The following is a 17772-nucleotide window of genomic DNA, read 5'->3' as shown; positions in this document are numbered from 1 at the left end:
AGCTTGGCTGTCTGATGCAACCTCACACAGTATACAAATATTTTTAAATTGTAAGAGCAAACTGACTAAAGATGACCATTTTGGAATGAAGTCCACGTTCAGATGATAAAGCTGAAAGCTGTCTGTGAGCTGCTCTGATGGTAGCTACTATGTCTGTCTTTGCACGCGCTGAAACATAGCTTAGACATTCTCATAACCGATGACATGACAGGAAAAGGGTATGCACCAAAGGAACAAGATAACCCTACGCTTTATCCCCGGTTTATGATGACACAGAATGACATCCTGGAGTCATACAGGAAAAGAACACAATATCCCACTGAACAGCGCAACAGCAAGAATTTATAAATAACTGAAAAAAAAATATGTATATCTGAAAAATTATTACTCCATGAAGAACCTGTATGATATAGGGCAAGCACCTCTCCCTTAGTACTCCTTTCTTTAGGATGCTGCCTAAAGCAGCAGTAATCACATACTTCAGCCAGATATGAACTTGCTATTCAGGACTGGGAACTAAAACATTTTTAGCATAAGCATCCATAACATTATTTCTCACTCCCTACAAGCTCCAAAGAGCCATTTCTTCTCACTACACGTATTCCGTTAAGTTTCCATGGAGAACACAAGTCAGAAGTGTGCCAAAGAGCAGCAGCAGTACAAGCACAAAAAAAGTGTCATTACCTCGAGGCAGATCACTGCCACTGGGATCACAAGAGTAAGGTGGAAGAACGGCACCAGCTTCTCCCACCTCACTGATTGGAGGAAGAGGAGCTGAATACATTGGGAACGGCACCGAAGAGGAAACTGCTACAATTAGAAGGAGACAAGAGTCAAGTCAAATTTGCAATGGCATGTCAAAGGAGCAACGTGCTCGGTTACACAATTAAGCATGCACTTCTTTGTCATCTCAGCACCCCTAAATACCAGCTTCAGCATAGATCTCTTTAGTCATCGCTTTCAAAGAAGCCCTGAAGAAGCTTCGTAACATTCCCATCTGGTTTAATCTCACAAGCCTTAACCGTATTCCAGTTAAGAATAAACGTCTTTTTCAATCATTTCTCCATCCTAGAAGGCTGGCCAGACTTGCCTTACATAACTGGCTGTCCTAGAACAACAGGGAACACACTCATCACTTTCAGGCATCAGAAGTGTGACAATAAGCCCACAAAAACAGGGGAAGGTTCAAGACATGTCAGGACAAAAATATTCCAGACAGACTACTGTTAATATTCTTTAGGTGGCCCACACCTCTAACACAGAAGATATTAAAAGCTCTCTTTATGAAGAAGGGAAAAACCTTTTTTTCTTAACAGACATTTCACAAGAACACCCGAAATGCTGTATCCACTTTGTTAAGTGCACCATGTGACAGATCACAAATTTGATCTCCTTGCACAGAAATAACTAAGCACAGGAGCTAACCAAGGGCCACAAAAATTATTTGGAAACCAAAGCAGAAACCTCCCATTCCCATGCACATTCAGGGTCACCTGTCTCCTTCCAAACATGAAAGCAAGAAGTAAGCAGTGAAGTTACAACTACTGTCAAGTCATTTTAAGTCAAAGCAAGTCAGGCCTTTTTTTTTTTTTTTTTTAAAATAGCTTTTTAACATTTGTCTTGGATGGGGGGTGGGGGGGGAAGAGAGGTGAAGACGTAACCAAAAACTTAGACGTCCAAGTCCACAGCCATAGTTTACACTCTACCTGGCCTCCCTATAGAAAGGGGAGATACTATGACTGGCTGAACTGGGGGGATCTGCTGTTGTGACACTGGCTGGAGTGGAGGCAGCAGAATTTGAGGAGAAGCCTGTAGCTGGAGCAGCATAAACACCTGCTGAGGTTGAGACTGCTGCAGAGCTCACCATCACCTGGAAAAGAGTCAGAGCATTCAGCAGACTGCCTCTACAACTGGCTTTGACAAAGACTATGGAAAGATCACATAGTTCAAAAATTCTCACTTCACAGAAATGAAGTGCATTTTGGAAGTCCTAGCTGTAAAGACAGCTAAGTATTCCAGTTCTCTACAAAATTGCCTTGAAAATACCAGTTTAGAGTTGCAGACACCTGCAAGGCATCCTCTCACGCTTCTGTTTTTGCTTATGTTTATAGGGAATTGTATTATTTGCTACAAGATGATGTAGGAGGCAGGTAGAGGGACCCCACAAATTGACATTAACCTAGCAGATCGGTCACCTCTCCACAGGGCTACCACAATAAAGTACTAGATACTACCTTCTGGGGATAGCTGTAGGAACCCACTCCATCTTGAGGTGACACAGAGACTGGCCCTTCTTCCTGAGGGGATTCCAAAGCAAAGCATGGTCCATTTAAGAGGCAAAAAAGTCACAAGGTACACACACTGCACCCACCCCTATATTGTTCTTATTTATGGACTACACACACATACACCACACAGAGAGGATCTTTTGTAACTTGAATAAAAGCAGGCTTATTCTGATACGCACAGGACTGGCTTTCACACCCACTACAGACCAACAAGTGACTGAAGATTTACTTTCAGATTAAAAAAAATATTCCAAAGTCAGTTCTATCAGAGGCAAGATCTCTCCAGTCCCACAGTGGAGAAATAAGACTAACTGGAATAGGACTTGAAAGGTAGCATGATAAATACAAGTGCTGTCTAGAGCAGGAAGAAAAAAGTAAACAGCACTCAAATACACACTTCCTCTTTACAGAGGGAAAGATGGAAAATCAGTAATGTTTCTAGTACAATTCAGACTGTGCTTGCAGACTCAGACAAAAACCTCACCACTTAGGGGCGAAAAGAGAGGCGAATATATAAATGAAACCATCGTTCCTTTCTTCCAAAAGAAGTCCCTGATGTACCATGTTAAGCCTGCATCCGAGGACAGTGCCTATGAAGAACGGCACACACTTCAAGGATTTCTAATCTGACCAGACAGTGACTAAGGCTTACCAAGTTTGCTGTAGGTTCTGCTGAACTAAATACTGCTGCAGTTTCACAGTCAGGATCTGGAGGGCATAGGCAAAATTAATTGAAAAAAGTAGCATTGCATCTAATTTTCCAGAAACTTTCAGGATCTGGAGGGCATAGGCAAAATTAACTGAAAAAAGTAGCACTGCATCTAATTTTCCAGAAACTTATAAAAGTCACAATGAATACATTACATTCACCAAGTGTTCTATCTTTTACTTACCTGGAGGTGCATAGATATATTCTTTTTCTACAAGGGAGAGAACAGGAAGCTTTGATTCGGGGGGCAGGAAACAAAAAGGCTTAAAACTGAAGTTACCACAACTACATTTCAGCGCATCCATTAATGACCTCCTCCCAGTTATCATCTGGTTTTGAGAAGAAAAGGTAGAGAAACACTCAAGACCTGCTCACTGTGTTATTCCACCAAGTTTCAAGGTTGCCATTACCAAATTTACAACATCCATTTTTATGCAGTAACTTGGCTTGCTGCAGGCTGATGGAATGACATGGGTGATGGCATAGCAAGCCTAAACAGAAGTAACACATTCCTACCAGACAACAAAGAGAAACAATGTGCTCACCTGCATGGTCAAAGCTTACAATAAACAGATATTTAGGAGATGTCAGGAACCTGCTTTGACAATCAAACACACACTGAAGATCTTCTGCACCTCTCTTTTCTCTTTGTCTGCTAATCCTTTAACGACTCACCATTTTCACTGGTTTCTTCTTCCTCCTCTGAGGAATTCAGGGTCTGCTTGTTAGGTGGAACAGAGTTTGGGCCCCTCCTTGCTACCCAAAATCCTGCTGGACCATGGACAATGGGAGCAGGGGTACCCTGGCTCTAAAAAGCAAAGTCAGAAGCAGGTATTTAGAAAGAGTTTAAAGCCTTTCCATGCTCTATACACATGCATAGTAGAAACAGGCTGGCCGACCGAGCTTCCTGCAACCAAAACTTACTAGAATTACCATGTGTGTCCGCTCTTATGCGCCCTGATTGTGCCAAAACAGCTGCAGACACATTTTGTATTGTTTCCTTTACCTTTTGTTCTGCCCTAGCATACTTAAGGTAATTCATTTTTGAAGATCCACCACTGTTCTATGCAATACAGTCAAGTTGCTCCCTCCCAGAACTTAGCCAGCTTTATCTCCAGCTCAAAGCTGAAAAGGAGGAAGCACACCCCAGACAACAGCCAAGACTGCTATCCCCAACATATACTCCTGTGTTCCTCATCCTGGAGCATTCCCACCACACCGACAGCAGATCAGTTCATCCAAATACTCCAATTATCATAGAAAAAGTTATCTTTAGTCACAATTAGTGAAACCCATGGGGGCTGCTGGCATAGACACCGCTGCCTGCACTAACTTGACCCACACATGCAAGCCTGACTCTTTCAGAGAGCAGCACCCATCAAGGTTTCCCACAGGACTCCTTTAATACTTCACATGCCCTTTGTCTTCGCACTGAAGTCAGTCCTTAGCTACACCACAATTTAAAATAGAGAGTTCTCTGAAGCAGGAATATAGGATTGAAATGCTCAAGTAAAAGAAGTTGATTCACTCTTTTGTGATGGCTAAGGTGACACCCAAAATTCTTCTCAGAAGACATGGTGACTATGAGATCGATAGAGTGCTCAGAGGGGCGTGTAAGATTTCCAAGGCTGAAGCAGAGGTGGTTAAGTCAGAAGATTCTCCCACCAGGCCTCTAGTAGGATGGCAGAGTTTTCTGCGAGATGCATCTTTCCCCAGGAAATGTTATATTCCTTTATTAAACAAGACAAGGAAGAGACAGAGAAAAGGCTTTGGTATTGACAATAACAAAGTCAATGAATGAACACGAAAAACTATTCATTAGGAGCTGCAGGTATATAGTCTAACAATGGAAAGGAAAAACTAGTAAGCTATGTTGATTTCATGTCGGAAAAAAACACTGCAGGGTAATTTGTCCTTATTCCTGACACTCTTGGAGGAAAATCAGAGCAAAGATTACAGATCCAGCACATGAGGACAAATTTTAAAATGGCTGCTGCTGAAACAGCCCTGAGCCGATTCCTTCTCTCTCATTTAAATACAAGTCCAACATTTCTTAAGTTCACTGCTTCACCACAGTAGGAAGTAATTCAAACGTGCCAGGCTTTTTTTTTTTTTTTAAAAAGATTTGCTTTCCCATTCAGATACCTAAATACCAATTGATTTTTTGTAGCTTATCCAGCTTTGTACTAGGCTTAGACTACAAATAAAAGAAAATGATTTATTTTAAAGTTAAGGAACACACTGTGCCACTTTATCTACAAGCTGACAGAAAGATTGTTTTAAGAGCAGTCTAGATTTGGAATTTTCTTCTGTTTCTGCAGCAGAAGAAACTGTTTCAGGAACAAAGTGCTAGCCTAAAACATCACAACTGCAAATTCATAGGAACAAGCCAGGCTATCACTATGCAGTTTCTAACGATAAATTACAGTGTGGCAAACAAGTGAAAAAAGCTTTCTCCCACAATATTTACAGCTAGACAGACTTCCACAGTAGGAAGGGATTTGTTTGTTTGTTTTCAAACTGCAAGAGAAAGAAGAAATGTGACCCTACTTTCACAAAAATGTACTAGAGAAAACAACTGCTGCTGGTGAGGTGAAGGAGAAAGAAAGGGAACATTTAGAAAAATTGAGGTTTTGAGCAGGTTTCACAGGATCTAGACTCATTTCAGCCTTCTCTCCTCAAGAACACATTTGCTGCTGAAGCTTATTCCAAGAAAAAAAAAAGTGCTGTATATTCAGGTACTGCAGTGCTGCGCATTTGTACATCTTCCCCCGCTCCACCCCTTTAACATACCCTTGTTCCTAACTTACTGGTAAAGTAGGAAAAGCAGTGTCATCCTCTCCTTCAATTTCATAGAAAGTTATAGTTTCTTCTGGTGCTTGAGGCTCCTCTCCGTTCCCAGGAACAAACCCATACTGACATTCCTTATTCACACACTGCATCTGACGGCGGCTTCGGCTGTACGAGCTTTAAAAACAAGACAGAAGGTTAAGAATCACCACTATCTGGAGTTTCACCTTGGTTTTTTTGCTCAGTTTTAACTTTGTTCTCTTTGGAGAGGCACAATAAACCCATTGTTTCATATTGTGCCACTAACAGCCAACTCAGCTCTCCACATACCACCATCCTCCCCAACTCTTTTAGAGCAATGTTTTGTAAAGAGGTTTATAAGCACTTACCAGGACCTGCAGGAGAAATTGTCATAGCTCTGATAGCATCTCTTTCCTGGACTGGGGTAGAATGCTATTTGAGGGCCAACCATGTGGTGCCTGTTTATAAATCGGGCAGATCCCCTAAGTTTAAAGGGTAAAAGGTGCAATTACCAGGAAGTGCCTCTCAGACGGAACTCATTTGTAGTTTTACCTACTCAATAGCACAAACTCTCTCCTAACTAGTCTGCAGCAAGAACGAACAGAAAATGAGCGCTGATGTCAGACAGGTTTTCAAGGCTTCATACCTTGGCATCCCAAATCCACGGTTATGTCTCTGAGGATGATAGGGTTCATAAGGTGCCATGTTTCCACCACCCTGTGAGCAGTGAACTGGAGGAGAGCGCCCCGAAGGAATACTGTGCTGTAGCCGGGGTGGAAGAACTGGCTGACCCCTGCTATAAGCCACAGTCATAAACACTTCCTTTCCACGAACTTTCTTAAGCATTCTCTTCCGTGTTTTCATATCCATTTCTGCAGTTTCAGTTGAGGACAGAAAAGAGATTTACACCTTAAACATCTGACTCCAGAGCTATATTCTCTTTATAATTTGAGAAGAGTCAATATTTGGACACACGGAAAAGAAAGAGCCAATGGCCTGTTCCAGAAAAAGGGTATTTTAACTACGCAAACTTCATACCTTTCTTTTGAAGGCTCAAGCAGACATTCTAAATTATGGTCAGAACACAAGCATCTCACATGTGAACACCCTCCCAACTTCAGCTGATCAAACTAGTACTCTTCAGTGTTAAATCTCTATGAATGCTGCATTTATTTACCAAAAAAAAGTAAATCTCCAAATTAAACAAATACAGTCCACAGCCTTACTCTGTCCACACATCTCTGCTACGACCAAATCAGACAGGCTTTTTGGTTCACAGACCCAGTCTTTACACATGGTTCCCAAGTGCCAAACGTCTTCCTGGTAATTTTGAGCCATACCAACTTTGCTATGTATTTTCAATGGATTTGCTCTTTTGCAAAGGCAAACTCTTCCCTCTGTCTGAAGGATCACTTTACATCAAACACCTGCAGTGACCAAGTTTTATGTCACAGGCTGAATTCAACCACTTCCAATATCCAAGGACTGCTACTGTTTAAAACTGTCATGAGTGCTACTCCCTCACAGCCCCAGGGGAAGGAGTACTTGTGGAAACCTTGTACAAACCTATTCCTGAGTAGTATCCACCTGTTATTTTCTGATAGGTTCCTCCTTTTCGGCTGGGAATCACATTCCAAGCAAGGACAGGTGCCACTTGTGTCACTGGTTTTAGGTTTGCCAAAGGAACTGTATGCCTACAGGAAGAACACTGATGCTAGCCGTGCCACAAGGATACACCGCACATAACTGCAGAACACCATAAGCTGAATCAGCACTAAGAAAAAAATGGAAAAACCCACAAACTTGAGAGCATAGGGAGGTTGTGGAAATAAAAAAAAAAAATATCTGTTTCTCTGACACCAAGCACACATTACTGTTACTTGCTTATTAAAAAAGGCAAGCTAGGATTTAGCCTCAACACTACTGACTTCCTGGGTCAAGTCGTTCTTCCCTGCATTGTACGCCTTCAGAGGTACACATGAAAGCATTTGGCAACACAGACTTTTTGCAATATGCCATCAGCCTAAATTCTAGGTTTGGGAAAGGGTGAATGCTTTGAACAGCAAGGTGGAGAAAGTGATTAGACTCACCAGAAGTGCCAATTATTTAGTTGTTTGGCTACAACGTAAACAGAGAAACCAACAGCAGAGTGTAATTTGCTATTCGTGAATTAAGCCCAAACTGCAAAGATCACTTTCCCATTCCAGAGAAGAAAAAAGAGAAGAAAAAGCAGCAAGGTTTCACAGAAAGCATTGCAATAATTATTTTGGTCATCAGAAATCCAAGAGAAAAGTTTCCTGCAACATTTTATTTGAAGAGCGATAGCCAACAATTAAGCAAAACCTCACTTTATATTTACAAGCTTACGTTCTCTTATCCTTTCAAAGTATCTTAGCAATGCTATTTTAAGCATCTGTGAATATACAAACTCAACCAGAAAGAGTTCAAATGTGAAGTTGTCACCAGACTGCTTACTTTTCTGCCAGCTCTTCAACGAATACAGTCAACGTGTTGCCATCCTGTCCAACCTCCTGGATATGAGCATTGTAATACTTACCTCCAGACTCCAGACGTACCTGGAAAGAGAACAAGGGAAGCTCTAAAAGAGCCAAACTGTACAAGGGGATTTAGAATACTGTGTACAATCCACTAATAGCAAAGGCTGCTCCTAGCTTCTCCTATATTACTGAGCTGGCGCAGGAGCCTCTAATACTTCTTCAAAATAGCAGGCAAAATAAAAAGCACTGTACTAACCTCACGGAGGAAAAAAAAAAGAAAACTCTTGCGAGTGACTGAGAGGTACCATACCTGCTTTATAACTTATTTTTATACACTGTGCCAAGCAGATAAGTACCAAGGAAGACCGCTATTTAAGAACTTGAGGAGAACAGAAGATAAAACAGGAAATTGGAAAGGAAAGCTCTGCTGAGCTAGAAACAAGTCACTGAGTGAATCATCAGCACTACCTCTAAGTGATAAAAAAAAATAAGCTCTCACTACATACATCGGAAAACAAAGAAAGCTGACCTTCCTTTCAGCATCTCCTGGACAGATCATGCTGCTCTTCCCTTTTTAGCTCTTCTCTTTCTGTTTTATAAAAATATTTGCTACATTGCTGTTCAGAAGTGGAAGACTGTCCAGACTTGCTGCTGACCTCCAGCGAAAATCTAATAGACAACTACCTCAATGCACACCCTGCGCATTTTGAACTGTCTGGAACTTCCATGGTCACAGAACGTGTATCACTGGTTCACAATGAATTTCCAAGCAGCTTTTCCTTCATGCTACCCAATGTTTACAGGTAGATTTTTAGAAAGAAATTAAGTTAAAAAGAAAGTCAGATTAATAGCAGCAAGGAAGAGAATGAGAAAAGCCTTGGAATATTCTACAAAGTCAAAGGATTTTATGGCTTACCATACTCCATTTAAAGCAGCTTTAATAGTTTATCATAACTGAGTCTCCTTTGAGTACTAACCTGACACTTGTCTCCTAAATAGTACTGTCTCCCAGCAAACACCATGTAGTCAGTTTTTTGAAGCTCTAAAAACAAATGAATAAATAAATAAAAAGGAAAAAGCCTTTAAACTACTGTTCTTTCTTCATGTATCCTACAAGCACTTCAGGACAGCATCCAATTACAAATTATAGGCCAACTGAGTTAAATATTTCCTATGCATATCTGAACATTCCCCATAGCAACGGCGAGGTGACTGTAGATGTTCTTCTAACAGACCATAACCAGGCGATCAATAATATCCAGATAACGCAATATGCAGCACTACTGCTTCCATACTACAGTGTCTTTTGTGATGGCACCAAGTTAATCCTGCATTTAATACCATTCATTAATTAAAAATGTTGGACATGTCTCGTCTTGCCAGAGTACTGGTAGCACCTGGCAAAAATTCCATGTTATCCAGGAAAAAATAACATTGCCTAAAGTCTCCTTGCTGCTAGATTGCAGCAGGTTTTTCTCCATTCCTTGCCTGGATTCTCTGTACATCACTACTCTACATGGATAATCAGTTACTATACTCTGTTCCAAGAATTTTAATGACCCTCATTGCTTATGCGGTTGTAAAATGCTGGAGTTCTTCAGTATACAAAGCACTTTGGGTCAGACTCCAAATCTTTCTTGGTAACTTCTTGCATTACAGATCAGCCATAGCATGTGCCAAAAAGCACCAACCTATCCCAAGCCATGAAGACAATTTAGTTTCTCCAGAACATTCAAGCCCAAGAAAGTTGGAAAGCAAGAGAAAACCAATCTCATTTGACAGATCTCAATGCTAAATTTGAGATCTTTATTATTATACTACTCTGAAGCCAAAATCATGCTTTAAAAAGCAGGAGTTGTTGCACATATGCTGCAACAAAAAAAACCACTCAAATGTGAATTATTTCCAATACAACAGAATGGTAACACAGAGTTCTGTACTCTGCTTTGTGTCCTCATACTTCCTATACCATGGCCAGTAAGTAGTAGAGGTCAGATTTTTAGCAACTTTATCACCATTATACAGTGTCAGAAGCCATGCATTTCTACTTTGAAATGAAGCCAAGAAACTAGCTCCTACCAAGATCTACTACCTACAAGTATCTGCAAGGTTAACCAGTATCCTTCACATTCCAGCTGTGACAATACAGGTGACATAGGCCTCATTCATCAATTTAACACTGAGCCTCGTACAGAAAGAGTGGTTTGTTTTTCCCTTCTTAAATATACCTTTTCTGCTGTCCAGCCAAACATCAAACTCCACATTTCGATAGATCTCAGGGTCCAGTGCCTTTAGCACTTTATAAGGAACAGGCATCTTTGATGGATTTTCTGGAGGCTAAAAACAGAATTGAAAAGGAGCATTAACAAGTGCATTTAAGGTGTTCAGCATAGTCTCTATCCTGCCAGCATCTGTGGACCATTTTAAGATGTACACACACTACACAGTATTTTCAAAAATTTTTACTTCCACCATATTTGCCTAAAAACTAAAGCTCAAGAATATGAAAACCCATTCAGGCATTCAGAAGCTGAGCAAACAGACTTTGGAAAGGCTAGAAACAGGCTCAAGAGTAACATTTGGCACATTCTTTAGGTTAAAAAAAAAAAAGCCAAACACAGAAGGAAGCCAACCAGACCAATGAAGCCATGGCTTCAAAAGTTGTTAGGAATTTAAGTTTTTATATCTGAAAACAAGTTGCTATAGAGTTTCTAAAACTGTTCTAAGTGATTCATACTGTGTTCAAAACAAAAGTGAACCGATTTAAACCATTTCTGGGAAAAACAAACAGAAGACCAGGAAACATCTGCTCCATCTTTGGGAGGGAAAAAAAATTAGCTAGAGAAGAACGAGAGAATTTCAGAAAGGAAAAAAGCTTATCCAACTTAACAGAAACTCAAGGGCAAAACAAAAAGACAACGAGATAGAAGAAATAAGCCACCCACTTTCCAAAAAGTAATTTTTTTAAAAAGCAGAAAAGAAGGTTTAGCCCTAACAAGGGTAACATCATAAAACAACAAAACCAACACCGTAAGGAATTCTTCCCTAACTGACAAACCTTTTCTTCTCCAATGCCTTGTTTGAACTTATCTTCCTGTGGATTGCCAGTATCATTGCCTTCCCAGTTGTCCACTCTAAGTAATTGAAAATAATATTACAAAAGACAGAATGCACAATTTCTAACCAGGATTAAAATCAACCAACTGTTCATACAATCTGGAAAAGCACCATGGTGCCACCAAGTGGTAGGTTTTGCCTTAAAGACAAGCCATGACTGTGATGGAAGTACAGGACAGCCCTTCTCCTAGCTTCAAGAACATGACCTTCACTTGTTCCAACACCCACCCCCGAAACAAGGGCTACCACTTGAACTAGGAAAGGATGAAGATCCCACTGACCGATGAAACTCTTGCACTGTCAAGTACAACAAGCACTCTGTTCTAATTCCTACCAAACCCATGTCACCTGCAAGCATTCAGGAACGGTCAGAGGCATCACTCAAGCATTTCTAGTGACTTGAACAACACAGGACATGAGGGTTTCTATAGGTACATTCTGTCTGTTCCCCTCATCCCCAGTGATCCAACAGACTTGAATAATGCCACCATTTATTGGTCTATTTGGGGTACGATGCCATTAAAAAAGAACAAACAAGAAAAAAAAAAGCAGAGCTCATTTTCTCAATACACTATTGCCTCAAGTTATAAAGGTTTAAAAGAGTAATTACGGTTTCTCACTAAACATGCATAAGGAACAATTTTATTTACAAATAAGCTGTAATTTTACAGAGGAACACACAACCATAACATAGCCAACAGCAGAGGATGTTCAATTACATGACACTTCCCAGCTCCAAGGAAAGTACACCCTCTTCCACAATATACTGCATTGTACTGATGCCATGGCATTGGAAAAGTAGTTAATACCACATGAACATTCAAAGAAACCTGGAAAAAAGTTGCCCTTTGCAAGGTTTTGGTTTTTTGGGTTTTTTTTATCTTCCCTTTTACCACATCCCCTTCCCAAAATACTACCTCTTTTCTGGTGGATTTCTGGATACTTTTTCATGAAGACAATCAAAGTTTGCATCCTCACTTCCTATAGAGCCACTGTTTCTGTTCTTCTTGGATCCACTTCGAAATACCTCAACCGCAGACCTTAATTCTTCCTCATCCATGCCAAACACATCTTTGTACAGGATCTCATATAATACAGCTGAACAAATCAACACAAAGCTCAAACCAAATTAAGATAATACCAGATCCGTAAGAACTGCTGCAATTTTCAAGGTAAGCATATCTTCAGTATCATCTACTGTTACAAGGCACTTGTTATAATAAATTCATTTAAGGAAATGATCATAAAATAATGCAGGTGGGAAGAAGGGACTTCATTTTGTCCAATACCCCACTTAATAGATAGAATAATGAGTGTGTGTATATATTCATATAAAACAAATGAGCTTCCATTTCTCTCCTCCCACCCCTGAAAACCAAACCAAACACTGCCTATAAACACATGAAAATACATAATTTTCTTTCACAGAAAAATTATTTCCAGTTTACCCTGGCAAACAGCAGCATTTTCCTGGAATTGCTTTGTATACACGGAGTCATAATGGCAGTTGCCGGAACAACACAGTAAAATCTGGGAAAATTAAGAAAAAAAGGCTTTAAGGCTGGAATGATGTACAACCTAACTCTTTCTATTTGATATCTTAGCTCAAGACCACATTATTCTTTCACTCTACAGTCAACACCACTCAAACAAAAAATATTCTCAATATAAACATGAAAATGCTGTAGAATCAGCTTGAAACTGAATCCTAAAGTCTCTAAATAAGTTTGTCCATTATACGCAGAAAAGTGTCAATTTGTACATCATACTGTATTAAACATGAAACAAGTCTTTATTTCCAGCTTACCTCTGAAACCACCAATTCCTCAAGAGGTAAAATAAACACAAGCCATTAAAAGCAGTACCCCTGAGATACACTGTCCAAATACCACAGGCACATTTCACCCTTCCCTGCCTGAGGGACTAGAAGAGCACCTACTACTCTAGCCCCCAACAAAGCCTTGCTTTTAATAAGCCATATTCTGCTGCCTTCTGAAAAGATGCATGCTTTCTGCAACATACACATTGATACACCGAGTAAAGATATACCATCAAACCCCATCTTGCCATGAGACTGCAGCCAACTGCAACTGGCAGAAGCCCTTAGGCAGCTGTCATCAGGTTGCCAGTGAGGATGCTTCACAGTGAACCAGCAGCAGCTGGGATGCCAGGGCTCTCTGTTCAGCCCGCACTACATCTTCTGCCAAGACAAGCTCCCATCTCATGGCAAGCATAAGCAACACCAGAAAGAGCTGCTGCCTGTACATGCAGACTAATGACAGACAGCTGCCAACACTTAATGAGAGCTCTGGTGGCAAAGCCTTCACGGACAAACACACATTTAGACCGTACTGCTTGATTTTTGAAGTTCGCTCATTTTGGAATTAGATTAAGCAACACACGGAACGACACAGAAAAAGAAAGAAGTGCATGTAAACAAAGACAGTCATACTAACCACCAGGGAAGAACAGCTGGAGCAGCACAGATTTCAGAGCAGACTAGCCACTTTGGCAAATATAATAGCCCACACTGAAATCCATACCGCAGCAACTTCACTGGCATCATGTCTGAGCTATCCACATAATTGTGTAGGCACATCTACACGACTGCAGAAAAAAACAAGCAGGGTCAGAGGTGAGGTAACAGAGTATTCCTCCTTTATGTTGCTCCTTTTTGCCCCTAGCACTAGTTCTTGTGTAGTTAAGCTGTTCCATTAGCTCCCACTCTTAACTGGGCTCAATTTGTATGTCATAGAAATTAATCAGTTTGTTAGATTAATCCATTCCCATCAACTTCCCCTTTTCAGGAAGAATAACTGCACACCTCATCTGACTTCAGGAAAAGAGGTACTGGGATTGGGGGAGAACACCTTCTCTTCACAATATGATACATGTATTTTGTTCTGCTCTTCAATTCAATCCAGATATTTCATCCTACCCTGTCAGATCAGTCAAATTCCCACTAGGAAGCATTTTTACCCAAAGATATTTCATAAACATGAAAGAATATTCTGGAATTGTGATTCTACCTCTTCCTGCCAAAATTGAACTTCTTTCCAGTAATGACCTAGAGTAACAAAAAAGACTGGCAGGGGGACAGCACACAATCCATACCTCAGATGGGAAGCAAAGCTACTAAAATTTAATTAACTGCTGTGCAAATACAGGGCTTTTTTCCATGAGCTGAAGTCAGCTTTGGGGTTTTGTTCAGGTATGCAAGAGCACTGGAATTAAAGAGCTCAATTCCAGTGGCAAGTTTTCACAACTAAGCAGGACTGGAGATAACTAGGATTCAGGTGCAGGGGTAGGAAATTGCCTCACTTCTCCTCACCTTGTCTTCAAAGCCATTATCTGTAGCATAAGCAGGTGGCTTTCCAGGGTACCGGTATAGAATAAAGTCTCGCCTAGGTAAGCAGAGAAAAAACAAGACTTGAAAGAGCACACTTTTAGTAGAACTACATTATGAAGAAGTTTGCAGGGAGCTGTTTAAGAGAATCTGGTATTGATTCATAGAAAAATCAAGTAGAATACTTTTCCTGATAAATGAATGCTACCATACAGCAAGAGCTAGATGAACAAACACCACCCCCCATCTTAGGAGAAAAAAATTAGGAAAAAAAAATTATCTGGGAAAGACCATTATATTTGTTCACAGATTATGTCAAGTATGTATGCTTATGGCAAGGTGCTCAGGCACAGAGACATTAAGTGATTTAGTCACCCTGCAAAAGGATTAGAGCCACAGTATGGGGAACTAGGAACTCTTGTAGAACGTCAGTTCGTTCCTTTAGTACTGGAACACTACGAGCCTCCAAAGGGAGGGTTCTTCCGATTACCGCAGGAGAGCCGGACTGCTTGTTACAGGATAGCAACATTTTTAGCAAGACAGCAGCACCTGCACGGGCTCATGTTACCTTTGCAGTAAATATCTGGGTTTACACACCAAGTAGGGCAAGTACTCCTCACTACTGGAGCTTTCAAGAACACCTACATGAGTTTTATTCATGCTCATAACCACCAGACAGTGTTTCCACTACACACAGCTCCTTGTTTTTTTCCCGGTTTTCCATCCTTCAGCCACTAGAAGGAAACACTTGACTTCAGAGTTTAACATTAGCAAAAAGATAACAAATAAACATTGCTGGAAAGTGACCCTCCCCTTAACCCACAGAATTATAACAAGGGCTGTGACAGCACCCATTTGCATGTTAGTTTAATTAGGGTAGCAGTTCTCACCACGTTTCACACATTAGTACCTCAGTGACAAACAAATAAAAGGTTCTGAGGCCAGAACCCAAACACCATCAAGCCCAAAGTGAAACTTAAGGAGACACTTACTTGTACATCACTGATAAAGCGCTCATCTCCAGCTGGCCAGCACTTTCCTAAGCAAGATTATGAGATCATATGAGATAGCAGAGACATGTCCAATACGGAAAACTCTATTCCAGCTCCTAACCAAACCCATCACTTTGTTAAACAATCAATGCATTCAGAGTTGAGCTATTAGGATGTCCAGGGGGAAGAAGAAAAAAGTCTGCAACATGGGATGGCTGTGATTACCAAGTGGAGTAAGATGGCACTAGTTCTGCAGCAACTCTTAAACACATCACTCAAGACACTTTCTTTTTAATTAAAAACACTACACTTGTTTCAGGACTGCTGCATTTACCACATTTATTGGTTAAAGTCTAAAGAAATATAAGTTTGAACTTTAATATTCAAACGTGGGGGTAAAGGAAGAAGCAATGGATTACAAAGCCTGATAAACATTTGCTGTGAGGTACACTACAAATATTTTGCTTTCTCCTTCTTAAAGAAGAATTGCAATTATGAATTAGGCCCACAAGAGTCCTCAGCTTTACTGTCCAGTCTGCACAGATTGCTCCTTTGCACCAACACAAGTTGCCCACTAAAACTGATATTGCTTAATACATGTGAATATTCAATACAAACCCATAATATTACCTCTGCAAATGAGGTCCCAGGATTGGAGTCTAGCTAAAAAAACCCAATCCACCACACTTTTAAAACATCACTTAATTACTTTCTTGTTCTAGTCTCCTCAAATTTTAACCTCTTGAGAAGTATCAGATCAGTCTTACCTTTGGATCTCCTATTCGTTCAAGGTATTTCTCAAATGATCCTTCCACATACTTTCAGCAAAACAAAGAAGAAAAACTTAGCCAGTTGGAAAGCAAAGTTAAACTTGCACACTATACCATACATTACTACCTGCTGAATGGGAGGAGGCAGGGCAGGAGCTGGGGGACAGACACCAAATTTGGGACTAGTCTGCCAATTCCTATCCTTTTTGGGTTCTGAAGGGCTGTGGTCTGACTGGAGGTAGACTTCAGCCCTTCCCTGCCTTAGAGCATGGGAATGATTTGGGGTACCAATGTGGAAATACCAAGAGATCATAAAAAAATTAAGAGCATGAGACTAAGCAATACTCAGTTACTCACCTCCCTCCTAGATTAGGTTAAACACTTAACTGTAATTACGGGGGGAAGGGAGGGGTGAGGTGGGGGGAGACTACCAAAAAACACACCAAATAAACCCAAACACACCCCCCTCCCCCCGCAAACATCCCAATGCCACACGAAATGCTACACAAAACCACACCTCGCCCACACAACCCACCACACACAAAACCAACCAACCAAGACTTTATGCAACGATTAAACACACTGTGGACTTCTTCACCATCTTTTAATGTTCATTTCTTATCCAAAACTCCACGTATTTCCTACCTACTAAGTTCGGCAATAGTTGCTCCACAGAGAATATGTATATTTCAGGAATTTCAGAAATACAAAGTCAAATAAAACTTGTGTGATTGCAACTCCAATAAGGTAAGTAAGCCATCACCCTACCATTTATCTCCTCTTAGTGCACCAAGCCTGGCAAATCATGGCATGCTTTCAGGGGATGTGTTTATGGCTAAACCACCCACCCCCTCCCACCTTACCTCCTAACTACGCGTGCAAAGCTGCCTCGCACATTACTTACAGAGTCAAACTTATGCTGGTGTTGCCTCATGAACAAGACACAAACTTTCCTAACTGCGATGTGATGAATTTGAGATGAAAACAGCTGGAAAAAATAAAAGTTACAAAAGAATGAAGGAGAAAATTGCAGAGTTTAATATAAATGCACGTTAATTTTACTCATAAAGTCTCCCAACTCCACAAAACACAGAACAGGGAGACACTGCAGGGAGCCACAGGCCCTCGGGGCAGAAGCTGAGGGAAGCCCAAGCGACCAGGAGCCCGCTGGGAGTCCAGGGGCTGCTCACACCCGTCCCCACACACATCCCGCTGGCGATACCTCCCTTCGGGCCCCCAGG

At 40.9% G+C, this 17772-nt stretch overlaps 1 protein-coding gene across 1 annotated transcript; it reads right to left on the bottom strand.

Annotated features, from left to right (window-relative positions):
* Positions 1 to 684: 684 nt before the first annotated feature.
* LOC104460882 (putative bifunctional UDP-N-acetylglucosamine transferase and deubiquitinase ALG13) lies at positions 685 to 17519 on the bottom strand (the record flags this gene model as incomplete). Its single annotated transcript, XM_010081818.1, has 17 exons — positions 685 to 810; positions 3182 to 3208; positions 3673 to 3805; positions 5808 to 5964; positions 6177 to 6290; positions 6455 to 6680; positions 7375 to 7502; positions 8284 to 8384; positions 9284 to 9348; positions 10535 to 10643; positions 11365 to 11440; positions 12341 to 12521; positions 12872 to 12953; positions 14755 to 14827; positions 15762 to 15808; positions 16529 to 16579; positions 17436 to 17519. Coding segments are annotated over 17 exons (1780 nt in total), but the record flags the coding sequence as incomplete, so codon positions are not given.
* Between the last annotated feature and the right edge of the window lie 253 nt (positions 17520 to 17772).

This window comes from Pterocles gutturalis, unplaced genomic scaffold (assembly GCF_000699245.1).
Source record: "Pterocles gutturalis isolate BGI_N339 unplaced genomic scaffold, ASM69924v1 scaffold624, whole genome shotgun sequence".
Lineage (NCBI taxonomy): Eukaryota > Metazoa > Chordata > Aves > Pterocliformes > Pteroclidae > Pterocles > Pterocles gutturalis.
The sequence above is the reverse complement of the archived record's forward strand: the minus strand, read 5'-3'. Positions and strand labels throughout refer to the sequence as shown.